Source organism: Rhinopithecus bieti, unplaced genomic scaffold, assembly GCF_001698545.2.
Source record: "Rhinopithecus bieti isolate Rb0 unplaced genomic scaffold, ASM169854v2 scaffold_6782, whole genome shotgun sequence".
In the NCBI taxonomy this organism is placed as follows: Eukaryota; Metazoa; Chordata; class Mammalia; order Primates; family Cercopithecidae; genus Rhinopithecus; species Rhinopithecus bieti.
Window position 1 is genome coordinate 1216569 of NW_016805866.1, and position 17496 is coordinate 1234064.

The 17496-nt window shown below is 37.2% G+C and overlaps 1 protein-coding gene across 8 annotated transcripts in view; it reads right to left on the reverse strand.

Moving 5' to 3' along the window:
* The window catches only part of CEP128 (centrosomal protein 128), a 483382-nt gene that overhangs the window by 95525 nt on the left and 370361 nt on the right, over positions 1–17496 (reverse strand). For all 8 annotated transcript variants that reach the window (XM_017873844.1, XM_017873838.1, XM_017873839.1 and 5 more), the window contains one exon: positions 6337–6386. In XM_017873844.1, coding sequence (XP_017729333.1) covers positions 6337–6386 — 50 coding nt within the window. The remainder of the gene's footprint in view (positions 1–6336; positions 6387–17496) is intronic.

The following is a 17496-nucleotide window of genomic DNA, read 5'->3' on the forward strand; positions in this document are numbered from 1 at the left end:
ATAAAAATTCTATCATAACTCTTACGAGTCATCTTAGGAGTGGGTAGGGACTGTATTACTTTCTAGTTTAATGAAACCTTAAACAGTTAATCCCAATTTATCAATTTATTCAAATCAAGACTTCCAAAAATGTACTTTAGTATCTCCCAAGAAAATGGGAATTTCTGGGGAAATGAATTACTTCAGTTCTTTCTGAGATCCAGTGGGAGAGCAGAGTGTTCCCCGCCACCCTCATGCTTCTAAAGCAACTCTGAGGGAACTCTAAAAGGGACTTGCAGCTGCCCCACCCTGCATTTCCACCTGCAATCTCTAAAAGTACTGGTTATGGGCATTCTATAGTCTGGCAGAAAAGACTGACAGCAAAAGCACAGAAATTATCCAGCGGGTCGATCAATAGCCCAGTTTCTCACATGGTTTCCTTACCAGGGGGATTAGCCATCTACTGGGTACTGAGAGGTTCATGCACTATCTTGCCAGCTTCTGGGAGGGTAATTTATTTGCTAATGACAGTCACATTATTTGGTGGCTTTTCCTGCCCAGTTTATCTCCAACTGTTGTGCCTGACAACTCTACACTGGCATTCTTTATATTATAATACCCTAATATTAATATTTATTAAGTTTGTTCCAAAAGAACCAAGAAGGCATATTCTATTTTTTTCCTTGAAACACTGTGTTGCCACAGGCTACTCCATAAGTAGCTGAAATAAATAATGGCTGGGGAAAAGATTCTCTTCTCCTTACTGCTCATTTCAAATGTTTTTGCCTAAGCACTACTGAGGTCACAAAAACAAAATCTAACACCTGTCCCTCCACAGTACTAAAAAGAAACAGTACTGAAAAGAAAATCAAACCCTTCAAGTGGGAGATTCCAGACTATTTTTCAAAGTCAACTGATAGAGAAATTAAATATGATTATGGGTTATCTGAAAAACAGCATGGCACTAATGACATTTAATATCTTTCAGGCAGAGCTTCTGGAATGTCTCAGAAAAATCAGTCACTTAAATATATATATTCAAGATTGTATATATTTTTATATATTTTATTATAGATTTACGCATAATACCAATCTTATATATAAATCTGTAATTAAAAATCTACATGCTATATTATTATATGAAACTTATTCATTTTATACATTGAATCTGTAAACCCATTGTTAAAATTAAGGATTAGTTCATTTCTAATAAAATTTCTAATAATGATACCAAATAATGTGTCCAAAAATACTTGTGACAACATTTAGATTACAGGTTCTACAACTAAAATGTTTCCTTTCTCCTCCTAAAATAATGAGATTGATATTCACATGTAGCCCAATAATCCATTTAATTATTGCCATATCATGACTTTTTTTTCAATTTTTCATTATATTTAACAGCTGGCCAAAGATATAATACTACTTCCTTCAGCATAATCTGACAAAAATATGAATTTGAATTTCAGAGTTGACCATGGCAGGGGGAAGGTAAGAAAAGGGCAAGGGTAGAAGGTGGCGAAGAGGGAAAGAGGAGCCCCATGGGGGCAGAGACCTTCTTTGACTCGTTTATTGCTTTATCCCTAAGCATGTAGCATCATGTCTGACACACAGTAGGTATAAACAGTCACTGTGTAGAATTAATATTTATTACGACCTGTTAGGCACCAAAGTTTTCACATTTCTTATGGTAGCTAATCCTCTCAAGAGTCCTATGAAATCAGTATTATTATTATCCTTAATTTACAATATCTATATATTGTGCTGACACAAAACAACCTACCAATGGCTTAGTATGAAAGGAAAATGAATAGTAAAAATTATGTTCATAGTCATCTAGTTTTAACTCATTTCAAATAAAATGAAGAGAGATGACTGGAAGTTATTGAATGACTCATTTCAAATAAAATGAAAAGAGAGATGACCAGTAAGTTATCATATGAGTAAAGGCACATGAGTTTTGCAGAGAGTCTGTTTAGTGACTGTCATAAGACCCACTGTGAAGCTTTCATAACTAAGCATGATACTAACTCTCCATGTGTGTTGCATTTTAGGGAAAGGTGAACCAGGTAGACTGGTATTTAAAAAAATAAAAACACGAAACAGCAGCAATACCTACCACTATTAGCCATCACCAGCAAGTCAAGTCACTGAATACAATTCAACTAAATCAGGAAAAATGGATTACCTTGTGTGTCTATTTTAAAGTTTCGGCTGATCTTGAGAGGAATGAAAAAGGGATTTGCTTGTTTCAATGTAGCTCAAAATATGCAAATAAAACTCTGATACTGCACTACACATTTATAGTCAAAGACAATACTTTGTTTTTAAGAGGAGCAGTACACAATGTAACTGCAAATGAATGTCACACACACAAAAAGGAGCCAGACAATGTTAAGCTCCAATGAAGAATTTTGGTAATTACAAGCTGTATTGTAAAAATCACTGTCAAACATGTTTGTCTTCATTGTTTGTGATTCCCCTTAAGATTGAAAATGCTCTCTTCCCTGCGGCTCCGCTCCCTCTGTCGTTTTATACTTTTCCACTGCTTACTACCACTCATGTGAAATTACTCCTGCGTGTATGTGTGTGTGTGTTTGTGTGTGTCTGTGTCTGTACAGGAATGGCAGAATTTGGATGTCTCTCCCTCAAAAATTTAAACAAAAAATGAACTCTAGGACAAGACAGGGATTGGTGTTGTTTTTTAATGGGTGGATATTGAGGAGACCCAGGAATAGGAGCTATATAAATAAGAGACCAGTAGGGTGGCATTCATTTGTTTATTTAGTAAACAGAAAATTACTGAGTACCTACTAAGATGAGGCACTGTGCTAAGCAGTGGACATACGGAAAAGTGAAAGATGTGAGAGCTGATTGACAGGTATGATAGGAAATTACAGTTCATTGAAAGGTAAATTTTTGTTTTGAAACCTAAACCCCATAGCTAAATGGATCCAAGAATTTAACAAATATTTATTCAGTTCTGTTGATGATCTTCCCCTTGAAATATTCTTTTGCTAAACTTCATAGCACTATGTGTTCCTGAAATTATTTCCTTTATGTCTTAGATTCCTTTGCAAGATTTTCATCCTTAGCCTGTTGTTTAAATGTTGGTGTTTCCTAGGGTTCTGGCCTAGGATTTCATTTCTCCTCATTCTAAATACTTCCCTTGGGAGTTCACATTCACTGTGTGACTTTTAGTATCATTCCTATGATATGGACAACAGATATGATGGCATCAAATTCTGCATGTTCAGATCAAACACCTTCTGAGCTCCAGACTCATATGAACCAACCTTAACATCACCTCCCAGACATTTCAAAATATCAAAAACTGAACGGATCAGCTTCCTCCTATATCACTGACGAGCACAACTATCTGTAAAGCTGCTGAATTGAGAAATCCAAGAATCATTCTTAACTCCTTCCCTTTTACTTCCTAACACCCAATCTCAAAGTTCCAAGGGCTTTATATTCTAAAACATAGTAAGAAGTCACCCACTCCTCTTCATGCTCTCTGATGCCACCCAATCCAGGTCACCATCATCTCTTGCCGAGAGTCTCACAAACATCTGCTTAATTGGTCTCCCTGGTTTCAATCTTGCCTGCCTCTAATTATTTTTCACGTTACAGCCAGGTATCTCTTTAAAATGCAGACTTACCATATTGTTCTCTTATTTCAAACCCTTTTCCAATTTCTCATATACTGAAGGTAAACTCCAAACTCCTCCACAAGGTCTTTTAGACCTCCGTTTACTTAAAAAGTTCTCGTTTTGCTGCCCCTCTCTCAGATGCTACATTCCAATATACTGAACTTTCAGTTCCTTAGACATGAAACTGCGCTCTTTTACCCTAGGCCTTCCCCTATCCTTTACTACTGCTGAAAACTTTTATCTTCACTGTAAACGTGCCTAGCTAACTCCTAGTTATCATTCCAACATTGGCTTTCTTTGGGAAGCCTACTTGGATTGCCACCCCACTCCAGTTTAACCTACCTCAACTGTACTTAATTCCCTTTCAGTTCTGTCAACGTACACTTACCTATGACAAACAAGGACAGATGTTCTTATGATATGTTCCCACAGTCACTTATACTTTTCCTTTAATATGATTTTTGAGCATTTTATTATAAAAACTGATTTTTATAGTCTTCACTAATCGTAATATAGAGGGCAAGAAGCCATCCAGTATACACAGCTTGCCTTTGTATCCCTAGCACCTAGCACAGTGGTGTGCACAGAATTGGTGCTTGGTAAGTGTTTGTTCAATGAGTAAATGGAGTACCTCATTTATAGGAAATTGGAAAGGGTTTAGAGCTAAATAAAATACCCCCTACCCCTAATGAGAATAGCATAAAATGCAGAATGTCTGTTATACATAATTATAAGATGATAATGAGTAAATAAAATTGACTCCAATTTGGATACATGAGGATGTGTTAACATTGTAAATTGGAATTAAATATTTAGCTCTCCCTTCTGGGATCATCTAATCCACACTAAACACTTCCGGAAGACAATTTTATGATTTTCTATTACAGATGAGAAAATAGGCACAGGAAAGTTAATTGAGTTATCCAAGGTTACCCAGTGAATCAGAAACAGAGCCAGGTACTATTGTGTCATTGTAGGATTTCAGCCTATATACTTGAATAGTATTCTCCAAACTATCATCTCTGATATTCATATGTGAATATAGAAATCAGGAATATAGGCACTTTTCCAAGGATTTTCCTCTAACCTTTAACATTAAAGGCTTTCTGTGATATGCTTCTGTACTCTTGTACATTCCGAGAGTTCCTTCTTTATTCGTAATAGAGTGTTAGTATCAGGCACCAGTTACCACTACAAAGTGTCAACATTTAACTCTTCTGCTCTCGGACATCATATTACACATTCTCCAACTATAAATGTCCATAGCTAGTTGGCTGGTGCATTCTATTGCACTGGATGGACATTTCAGTAGAAAATGCTGCCAGTATTTAATAAACATTTGAGAAGAAACATAGGCTATTAAATTTAATGAGAATACTAGTTCCAACATTTGTACTGTGAAAGAAAAAATTACTTGTGCTGCCATTTCAAAAGGCCAGATATACACTCAATAAGTATGTTTATATATGTTATTCTGGGTAAACACAACACATAACCACAATGCCTAAAAACACTTCCTCAGTATACACATTTAGTGTACAAAGAGCTATGTTTTTTGTAACAACAAGCATTGGTGATATTAGTTTCACAGAGATAGGCAGGTCAAGTACACACTTGAGATTCTTCCTAGCCCCAGACTGGACTAACCAATGCTCTTTTTTTTTTTTAATATATATATACCTGAATATAGTATAAGATGTTAAAATAATCTAATCTGTACAAAACCGCAGCTAACATGTACCATTTTTATTAGATGTATAAACTATGCTTCCTCTGCATTTTCAGATCAATTATATAATTTTCTCTTAATGGATATACCATCAAGTAGAAGAATCCCCACTCACAGAACATTTCCCTTGCTCTTTGGACTTTATGTGGCCTATCTTTCATTTGCCAAAAGCAAAAATCTTTACCCTTAAAGCACTCAAACCAGCTCATTACATCACTCTCCAGTCTTGCCTTGTAGCTCCAGGCCAATGAAGAACTCTAAATGACCAAAGTATCTACTGTTCTTAATCCCCAACGTGACATTAACTGAATTGGTTCTGTCATGGGAATATAACTGATCATGTTCCCCCTAATAAAGACAGACACTTGAGTTAGCCATTTGTAAGTTAGCCCAATGTGAAAGGAAGAGAGAACTTCTGTCAGATGTCAACTTAACATCCATTGCTCACGGAAGTGTCAATTAAAATTCGAGTGGAATCTTTCTGACACAATTTTCCAGCCCAAGAAATGTGAATAAACCTCTACTGAAAAATTGAGAGGCTGTATAAGGCAATCTTAAGCTCTATTTATGTGTTAATTGGTTGGTCATTGGTAGATGACACCCATGGGGTCAGAATACTTTTGACTTTCACTTGAAAATGTAGATTCCATGAATTCATCCTCATTCATCAGTCCTGTTTTGAGGGAAATGACTATGAAGGCATACTGTCTTCATTTCCCAATGCTGCAGTTCCTGTTATGCTATACCAAGGAATAAAATTTCCTATCAAAAGTAGCATAGATGCTGATTTGGCTTCCTGCTTTAGATCACTGCTCTCAGAGACTTCTAAAGGAAGCAAATCCCAACTTTATAGTTCTGACATTGTCCTTGTCACCCCATTTGCTATACCAGCATGAATGTGACAACAATAAAGGATAAAAGAGCAAAACACAAATGTTTTCATACCAAGGATTCTTGCCCTATTTAAGAATTTACCTGCAGAGATCCCATTTCTTCATCTTTTCTTTGGGTCTCTTCCAGTAGATCTGTAATGAGAAAGCAAAATACCCATCAAAATACAGTGTAAAAATGAGTTGCCTCTTATCATTAAATGCAGTTCAGCCATTAGCTTGTATAAACTGTTGCCTGAGAAGAGAATTTGATGTTTAAGTGTGAGAAGCAATGTAAAAGAAACACCCTCTGATCCCAACTGATGACATGCAGAGCGCTGGAGCCTGCCAACTCTAAGCTAGCTGAGAAGCCCTGGGACATGTCTCAGCTTTACCTGACATACCCAAGGACAATATTAAATCAATTAAAAATCTGTAATCATACCAATATTTTAGGAATTTTGGTCTCATGCTTATATAACTAAATGCTACATAAAATTTCCTTTAGAAAAAAAGAAAAGCCTTTTCTTTTGAAAGAAAATTAGAAACAAACCATTTGCCCTTAAAATAAGCTCCCAAGCCAAGTTCCACCCCTAGAGTCAATTTTTTATAACCAAATTAAAACACCCTGGAATAATAAGTGTTATTAATGGAAGTGGAACACCACCTCATCCATAAAGTCTTATTAATTATTGTTTCCCATTGAGAGGGTGGGATGCATTGAAGCTACATTTGACTAAGAGTTTGGCACCATCCCAGAGAAATTAGTGGTTGGAAGGGAAGGTCGTCAACTGAAGAGAGCTCTGTCTTAATGCATGTATACAGCCACGGTGTCTCAGTGCCCTACATTAATTTATGAACTTGCTATTAAGACAACATATTTTCTGCCTGCAGCTATACCACCCTGTGCTATGATCTTATTATATCTCACAAACCTAAAGAGGACTAGGTTGAGTCAGAACTTGGATGAAAACTGGCAAGAAACACCTACAGCAGTGTATATTAATATGAATATTTGCCTTACTCTCTCTTTGATATAGCTTACCAAGAGGCTGTTACATAAAAGGAAAATATAAGTTAGAGAAGCCTAATATGTATCCCAGAAAGGCAAACTCAAATGTTTTAGCAAGTGCTATACTAGATATAGCAGGAAACAGTCATATAGTAAAGTGACAAAGTCATGCTGGTGTGTTGTAACTGGGCAGGCAATACACCAAAATTTCAGGAGACCTGGCAGATGACAGAACTGACAGTAATGATCCTTTGAGGCTGCACAGCTAAGAGGGTTACAGACGAGAGGTAAGCAATCTCCTGAACACACAACATGCTAGGATTAAGGATAAGAGATTGTTTCTATTTTGTATGCTGTAGAGGAACTGACTTTGCTCCCAAAACCTCCCATAATCAGGTACATCAAAAAGTAAAAAGAGCAGGCCAGTGTTTTAGGGTGTATTTTTAAAGGGGTTTTGATTGGCATATCAGGTTCTTTGGCTATAAGATGCAGAAACCAACTTGGGGTATGGAAGAATGTTTAAGTGCCCTCAATCATTCCTCTTCCTGCACCCTCACTCATTTGCATTGTGGTTTTGTAGCTACTTCCATCAAGAGGCCATGCACATCTGCTTCACTTCTTGCATCTGGGCTGACCTCCCGACTTGATTTGGTGAGTACAATATAGCTGAGGTAACTCTGTTTCAGTCTGGACTGAGGCTTTAAGAGACCTCACACATTTTCACTTTTTCACTTGGAACCCTGTCACTGACATCTGAATAGGCCCAGGCCAATCTGCTAGATGACAACAGACACATGGTCTAGGACTCTTCCCACCTCTGTCACCCTGCAGGTTGCCCCAGCTGCCAGCCAGCAAATGCCCAGAAGCAGAGTTGCCCAGTCAATCTCAGGATGACTACAGATGACTGAGATGGAAACAGCCGAGCCCAGTGTCAACTCTAACTCACAGAACCAGGAGCTAAATAAATGGAATTCTGGAGTGGTTTGGCACCTGGTACTTGCCATCTGATAGCAATGAGTTGCTAACTGAATAACATGTACTTAGAAGTTATTAGAAGGTAACAAATAGATATACTGGAAAAGAGGATCCCAAATCTGAAGGGAGTAACAACTACAGCAGGTCTGGCTGGGTCGAGATGTGGGTAGGATGAGCTGATGAGCTGATGAGCTGATGAGCTAATGAGCACTTTATTCTGGGTTCCTCTAAACTTTATGTCATTCTACTCAAGATGAAAGTGCATAAAGAGAACAGCTACTGAGCCTAGCTTAGATCTCTTGCCTACTGCTTGGCTAGGGGAAAGTATGGAGTACTTTCACTGATAATCCCAAAAGGAGTGGACTAAGAATAGAAAGAATAGTTTCCAAATGCAAAATTAGGGTTCTGTAACAGGAGAAGGAACAACGGACATCAGGCAGGCCAACACAACAGATTTCTACACCACCTGGTTTCAGTAAACTGTGTCCTCACCCCAACTCTCTTCAATATTTGTGAGATATAAGATCACTGCTGTGTTCCTATGAGGATGTGGCTACTTAGTTCCATTATTTCTGGATATTAGGAGGTTCTCAGAGCTGAGCCCTTTGTAATGAATTACATTGGTTAATGGTGCAGTGTAACTGGAGTAATATATAGTGGGGTTCATCAATCACAAAAAAAAAAACTAATCTTGTTTCTCCAGAGTCAACTTAGTATGGCAACTCCAAACACCTTAGATAAAACTTACTGGATCAATAATGAGTATCAGATCTTTTATGCAGCCAAACACAACTCACTCATCTGATAAAATATAGATGGAAAGAAGTCCAGTCTACTCACAGAACTTCATAAAATTATAGGAACTTAAAAATTATGTTCTCAGTTTTCTCCAAATACATACGGGTCATACTACTCTTCCGACAAATCTGATGCCAATGACAATGCTTGATTTGGGATAGCTGAATAAAAACAACCAAAGAATTCCTAGAATTGGCATTTTAAATTTTATATAAATATTCTCCCTGACTGACCATCTTGTATAAAGGGTATAAGCAGACACCTGTTTTGGGTTTTTTTTTTTTTTTTTTTTTTGTAGTTTGTGCCACATATCTTCCCTTTGAGAACTCCTGTTCTTCTCTTCCATGTGATTTCCATGAAACTTTTGGTCAAGAGGTCTAACTAACCTTTCCTGCTGCAAAAGTAGGTCATGGCCCAGGTTAGCAAGTCAGAGCATCTTATCTCCCTGAACATATGAGCTAAGCAATACCAGAGGTGTCCTTTTAGAGGATTAATATGGATGCCCGGAGAGAAATTTTTTCCTTCTGAAGCCACAGCTTATATTAGCCTGGCGTTTCGAAGTCTGTATTTTCTACTATGTTGAAGAAACTTATTAGGCAATGAGGCCGGCAAAGAAGAAATGAGAACCAAGAAACAGAATTGCTTGAGGACTACATCCACCGTCGACTAAAGACCCCAAACCTCCTGGACTTCCAATACATAATTCTTCTTCTATTCGTTTTCTTAAATTAGCTTTTGTTGGATTACTGCCATTTTTTAAAGTCTCTAGGGATGTGGTTGTATTGAACCTTCTTATCTCTATTCAGAAGCCTAGAGAACTTAAGAATTGAGAAGAACTTTCCAGTCCACCTTAAAATGTTTCATCCTACAACAAATAAATGAAGACATGAGACTCAAAGAAATGCAGGTGGTTTGGCTGAGATCACCTAGTTAGTACAAAGCCACTTTCAGAGCTTTGCTCTTCTATCATCCTGCTCTGTTTAATCATGCTCTCATTTGTACCTCTCAATACTTAATTGCACCCTTCTTCATACTGACTTAAAAATAAAATACACACTTGTCTGTATTCTTCTGACCTGCTTTAAAAGTTCTCTGATGTCAAGTCAACAATCAGGGCGTCCATGACTTTTTTTTGTTTTTTTCTTTCTTCAGATAGTGTCTCCTCTGATGCCCAGGCTGGAGTGTAGTGGCGTAATCTCTGCTCACTGCAACCTCCACCTCCTGGGTTCAAGTGATTCTCCTGCCTCAGCCTCCTGAGTAGCTGGGATTACAGGCACCACAGCCAGCACGCTTTGCTACTTTTTATATTTTTAGTAGAGGCGGGGTTTCACCATGTTGGATGGGCTGGTCTTGAACTCCTGATCTCAAGTGATCCGCCCGCCTCGGCCTCCCAAAGTGCCGAGATTACAGGTGTGAGCCACTGCCTCTGGCCCATCCATATTTTACATCCATGTTCTCCTTAATTACTGTCTTTCTATGTTTGATATTTAACTTATATCCCCAAAATTGCTCACTCCACCTACACCACTGTTGTATGCCACTGCTCACTTGTTAGGTGCATTGTTCAAGCACATGCATTTGGAATGATGAACAGGGTTATTAACCTGTGCTGATGAAATATGGCTACTGGGCATTGCTGAGAAGAACCACTCTACTGCAAACAGACAAAACACGAGAGAATATAGGTGAGACCCCTAGAGAGTTAATACTGTGATAACTGAGTGTGATTAGTATCCCTCATTATAATGAACAATCTTGTTGTTTGTTCTTATCAGCATGGAAAGAGCTGAATGGCTGCTCTGCTCCCTTGCTCACCACTGACATGTTCGTGTTTTCTTTTATTATTCTCTGGTTTGCTGTTCCATACAAATAGCAACTCAACTACCATGCAAGTTGCTGTGGTGAAATTTGCTTCCATCCACACTAGTTAATGAAAGATCTTTGGTAAAAAGGACAGCAGTCCTGTGTATTTTCCTCGGATTGGTTCCTTTTCCTTTTTTTTTTTTTTTTTTTTTTTGAGACAGAGTCTTGCTCTGTCGCCCAGGCTGGAGTGCAGTGGCGCAATCTCGGCTCACTGCAATCTCCACCTCCCAGGTTCACATCATTCTCTGGCCTCAGCCTCCCGAGTAGCTGGGACTACAGGTGCCCACCACCATGCCCGGCTAATTTTTTGTATTTTTAGTAGAGACAGGGTTTCACCGTGTTAGCCATGATGGTCTCGATCTCCTGACCTTGTGATCTGCCCGCCTCGGCCTCCCAAAGTGCTGGGATTACAGGCATGAGCCACCGCACCTGGCCCCAATTTTTTAAATGAGCTGATACTCACTTATTATGACATAAAGTCATTAGAGGAAGAAAAAGCCATATAAAAAAGCAGAACATCATGAATGAGAATTGGATAATCCAGCTGTCCTGTTTTCTCTTGTTTCTGCTTTACATTTCTCTGGCACACTTAGGGTTAATATATCACAACCATGTTTTTGGCTAAGATACTTTTATATCTCTTCCTCTGCAGTCTTTGCAACCAGTGATCTGGCTGTTAAAGGAGGTTTGACACTTTGTAGTGTTGATTTTGGTTTCTGGTAACCAAGAAGCAGATAGATTGTTTGTTTATTTTTAAAAGGTGAGTCATGTCCAGGTGTGTATGAGCAACTCACCCATCTAGTAACTTGAACCTTCCTAGGAAGAATGAAGATCAAACTGGGAAATGACTATTTTTTTCTTTAACCATTCCTATAAAATGTCTCATCCATATTATAACTCAGCCCAGTTGATAATGGAGAGAAAGTTATAGAAACAGGGGCTTCTGACACAGCAACATTTATAACAACAACACTGGACAGAGTAACATTGGCAGCAGAATATGTTGAGTTACTGATTGCAGTTTAGAGAAAAGCATGGCTCTTGTAACTTACTGTAATTCAGTGCTCCTGTCCAGCGTTATTCTATGTGTCACGGAAATTACCAAACACAGTAGATAATGCAAATTCTCAAAATAATTCAATATTTTATTAAAAAGTAAATTTATGCTATTTCTACTTGTGAGTGGCAGTCATATAATTTCATATAATGAAATTCATCAAACAAAGCAGCACATACAACCCTTACGAGCCTATAAATGACGGACTTAGCCTTCTACCATTCCATTCCAGATACTCAAGACATTAGCTACATGTCAAAGATAATGGTCAGTTTCTCTTTTTCTTCCTTAGCTACCCAGTTATTGGAATTATTGGCATTTTAGAAACAAGAGAACACAGAAATAATCTAATCGTAGGGTTCCTTCTTTTTCCCCTGAAGAAGTACAATTCTATCTTATAAGTGAAATCATATATACTTTCTAATGTAAATTATAAATAGGTAATTTAAAAAGTCGAGAAGGAGCTGCTTTCAAGGAAACCGAAGTGGAGGGCCTGGGGGCCAGCCTGCCAAGCTCCTTCCTATCCTTAGGTAGACCCCTGTGGTGGCATGGTGAAGCCGCAAAGCTCCAAATTATCCTGACTGAAAGCTACTGATCTAATCTAGTGTCCCGGGGTTACACAGTGGAGGACTGAGTTCGGAGATCAAATGTCTCTGTCAATGTCACATAGCTAGTTAATGGTGCATCAATCTGAGCCCAGGGCTTTTGAATTGGACCAGGGTCCAGTACTTTTTTTTTTTCTTTACACAAAAGTGACTGCTGTGCTTTGACTCTCAAGATTTGTATTGAAATGACACAGTATTCCAATGCCTATGTATTTTCTAATGCCTCTCCAAACAGAAACAAAAGAAAACTTCATTAAAGCACTTGTGTAACATCGACAATCTGTGGGAAGATCTACAGTTACCAACTGTCCATGTTAAAATTCCTCAGTTTTCGAAGACAGCATCTAAAAATATGGCTATGATGGAAAGCAAACACCTAGACACTTAAGAAGACAGTTGTTTCAGCAAGATATATTCAATATACAGCATACAGAAGATTTCACAAAATCAAACAGCAGCACAAAATCTGTTTCAATGAATGACAGTTTCTCAGCTTAATACAACATTTGCCAGCAAACGTTTTTCCTATTTTATTGTATTAGTAAAGAAAAATAGAATAAAGGCATAACAATATGACTATATTAGCTCAAATACCTAAACAACAATCAAATGTGTTGGGCTTTCAGTTAATATAAGTAAAACACTTAAAATAGTGCTTAGTATATAAGAAGCATTATATATGTATTTGCTCTCATTATTTTTTTTAAATCACCTTTAAATATCTCAGCTAAAATCGGGAAAATGTGCGAAACAGTTGTAATTTAAAACAAACAAGCAAAAAAGGCCTATTAGTAAACTTCTTTTAGACGTCATCCATTATAAGTAGCTACATTATTTAGAACTCTGCCATATCTACTGCCACCCACTGGTACATATCTGGATATACCACAATGAGTTAAGAGTTTTCTCATCCAACCTTACCACAGAAAACACACAGGTTAAAATGAAAAACAACATTCAAAAAGTATGGCTATCCCTTGCGGTTTGTCTCAGACACTGAAACAACATGCTGGTCTACAGATGGAGCCCAATTGGTCCAATAAATGAAAGGTTTATAGTCCACTGTCTGTCTTGGGTATGTGGTAAAACATCCAAATACAGGTACTCATGTTTTTCTTTGATGTTAATTCATTTCTGGTGAAACTTTCCACTTCGACAACCTTAGAGATTTAAAACCTCTTGCCACAAAACTGCTACAGTACAGAAAATAGCACAATAATCTACCCCATTCCACCTCATTCTTGAGTCTGGCACTGAGAAACACCCAGATATTGAATGAAAATTCTGACTCAGTCAACTACTAAGATTTTTGTCATTTCTATCGGTAACATGAGCAGAGAAAGTAAGAATATATTCATCAAGAAACACATCACTGTTCTAAATCGGCCTATGGGCTGTCTTGGCCAAAATGAGCAAGAGAAGTTTATGATCTATTATAAACATTATTTCAAGAATAAGTTTCATATGCTGAAATCCAGGCATAAAATCATTTTTCTTCCCACACGTACTCTGCATTATGTTCACATAATGGGAAGTTTGTTTTCATTTAAATTACTTGGGCTGGGAGAAAGTTTATCCTATGCTCTGTTCTTGTTCTAGATTCATAAGGTCAACCGGGTATACATTTTGGGGTTCACAGAAGTGCTGGGTATTTGACTTACTCTTTGATCACCTCTTCTTTACAGAAGCTACAAAAGTTTGTGCTGGTTTTTTGAGGTACCTACTGAACCAGATCTAGGCTTCTCAGGCCTTATAGATTCCTGGGTCTACTCTAGATCAAAACGAAATTTGAAATTTTTAGTGATTTTTTTTTTCTAGTTTCTGTAATTCTTACATTCTAGGAGTAAAGCAGACCTCAGAAGTGGAATAATGGCATGATATATATCAGTGATGTGCACTTAGTTACAGAGTACAGCTCAATGTCAAACACCAACTGTTTCCTCTGGCAATTCACACACAGACAGTATGTACCCATGTATTTATATCTGGTACATCACAATGTAAACATATCCTGGGCTTAAATAGAGACAATTTATTTTAGCTTATTCCTCATAAATATCAGTATTTCCTACCAAATTTGGCCTAGTATATTGATATATTCCCTCAGGGAAGTAAATGATTAAAGAGTTTTAAGGTGTATATGACATATATACAAAACATTTGACAGTAAAGGAGATACAACTGAAAATTTTGAAAAATTCTGAAATTTACATCTTCAGTTTTAAACCTGATTGGTCAACAAATCTTAAACTACTAAAAGAAGTCCAAGTTCAGATATATGGTGTTTAATAGTTGCCCCATCCCCTCCCTGCTTTGAGGCCATTTAAAAGATCAATTATTACAGCTCAGTTCTATTCAAAGTGTTTGTATCTTACAAAATCCTTTCCTTAAAACTTAATGTTAATATTTTACATAAAATATTATGTTTTCATTCAGTGAGCTTTCAAAAAAAAAAGCATGGGACTTTTACTAAATTTTAGAAGTATTTTTGCTATACCTCCAGGTGGGCAAATGACTTAAATCCTCTTTGTCTCAGTCTCCTCATCCATAAAGCTTCAAAACACATTAAGTCTTATCTCACTTCATGAAGTAGCCATGAGGAAGAAAACGGGATAAGAAAGAAAGTGGGAATTAAGGTAGTTAATCAGATATCTGTAATATAAAGATTATCCTTAATTACACATGTGGGTCCAATGTAATAAAAAGATACTGTGAAAAAGACTCAACTGGTCCTTACTGATTTTGAATATGGAGGAAGGGGGCATGAGCCAAGGGATGAAGGAAACCTCCAGAAGCTGGAAAAGGCAAGAAAACAGACTCTTCAAGAGCCTTCAGAGAATAAGGCAGCCTGCTGACATCTTGATTTTAGCACAGTGAGATCCATTTTGACTTCTGACCTCCAGAGGTATGTTATTTTAAGCCACTAAATTTGTAGTAATTCATTATAGAAAACTAACACACCTCAGAACTTTCATTAACTGATAAATTCAACTCTAAGCAAATTTAAGGGTTCACAACATCTACCCTCAATTCTGGTATCTGGTAATCAAAATGTACTATACATGGTATATGGCATGCCACATTCAGTGAAAGCCTTGTGAAGAAGCCTGTGATTAGGTAGGAACAGTGAAGAGGAGGTCTTTCATGGCAAAACTTGAATGTAACATGTTATAAGCTGTGACTCCAAAATTGTTAGTTTCCTCAGTGAAAGAGTCATGCACACCTGTATTTAGCTCCTCAAGAATTTCTTACTGAGTTGCTTAAAATTATCCCGACTTCTGCACCTAGGTTGGAGTGTAATTATGTAGACCAAGCTGTGAAGTTTAGTCATCCCTATAAAAGGCATGTGCTGATATTAACATTCAAGGTACAGTTTGGTATGCAATACCCAAGGATAAGAACTGTTTACCACTATATCCTCAGTGCCTGGCAAATACTATTTCTCTAAGTATTTTTAAAATAATGACAATATCTATAAGAAACTAGTTAATAACTGTCTGACATGCAATATGATGTCATCTACCAGATTGTAGATGCCAATAAATTAGTTTAATATTAACCCTTATTAAATTTTTTTTTCTGGACTGAATTTGAAAATTCAGGTAACAAGCATTTTACAATTTTCCTTCACACAGTGGAAAAGAATGAGAATTCAGGAATCTGCTTCACATATAAAGAGCAAGTCCAGGATGATACCCAGTGAGTAGGCAGTAATGAGACACAAGAATGATCAGCTGCAGCATGACTTAGAGTAAATCTGTGTTGTACTGAAGCAACGACATGAATCCTCACAGAACTGGGTATTCATCTTGAAATGGCAAGCATGTGTTTACACACCTGATAATTTCCAAATTTTGATAAGAGACATAACTCTTGGATTGAAGAACCTATGTGAACCTGAAAGAAGATAAACATAAGGAAATCCACATGAAGATACTTCATAGAGTTCTAAAATCCAAAGGCAAAGAACAAGTCTTGAAAGCAGTAAGACAGAAACAACATCTTAGTTATAGGGGCAAACAATTAGAATAATAATGAAATTCTCATTAGAAATCACAGAGGCCATTAAAAAAGTCACATTTTTAAAAAATGCTAAAAAACAAAACTGACAACCCAGAATTCTCTATCTAGTGAAAACACCATTTAGGAACAAAGGTGAAGGCAAGACATTCCTAGGAAGAAAAATTAAGATAATTTATGGCCAGCAGACCTATCCTAAAGAATGACTAAAAGAAATTCTCTAAAAAGAAAAGACATGATAAGAGAAGGAATTTTAGAAAAGGAGAAAAAAAAGAAGGAACACAAACAAAAATATAGGTACATACAATAGAAATCTTTTGAAGATTCTAGATTATGTTTGATGGTTGAAGCAAAAATTGTAACAATATCTTATGTGGTTCTAAAAGTATTTAGAGGGAACATTTAAGACTAACAGCGGATCTCTTGGCAGAAACCCTACAAGCCAGAAGAAAGTGGGGCCAATATTCAACATTCTTAAAGAAAAGAATTTTCAACCCAGAATTTCATATTCAGCCAAACTAAGCTTCATAAGCGAAGGAGAAATAAAATCCTTTATAGGCAAGCAAATGCTGAGAGATTTTGTCACCACCAGGCCAGCCTTGCAAGAGCTCCTGAAGGACACACTAAATATGGAAAGGAAAACTAGTACCAGCCACTGCAAAACATACCAAATTGTAAAGACACTAGGAAGAAACTGTATCAACTAACAGGCAAAATACAGCTAGCATCATAATGACAGGATCAAATTCACACATAACAATATTAACCTTAAATGTAAATGGACCAAATGCCCCAATTAAAAGACACAGACTGGAAAATTGGATAAAGAGTCAAGACCCATTGGTGTGCTGTATTCAGGAGACCCATCTCACGTACAAAGACACACATAGGCTCAAAATAAAGGGACGGAGGAATATTTACCAAGCAAATGGAAAG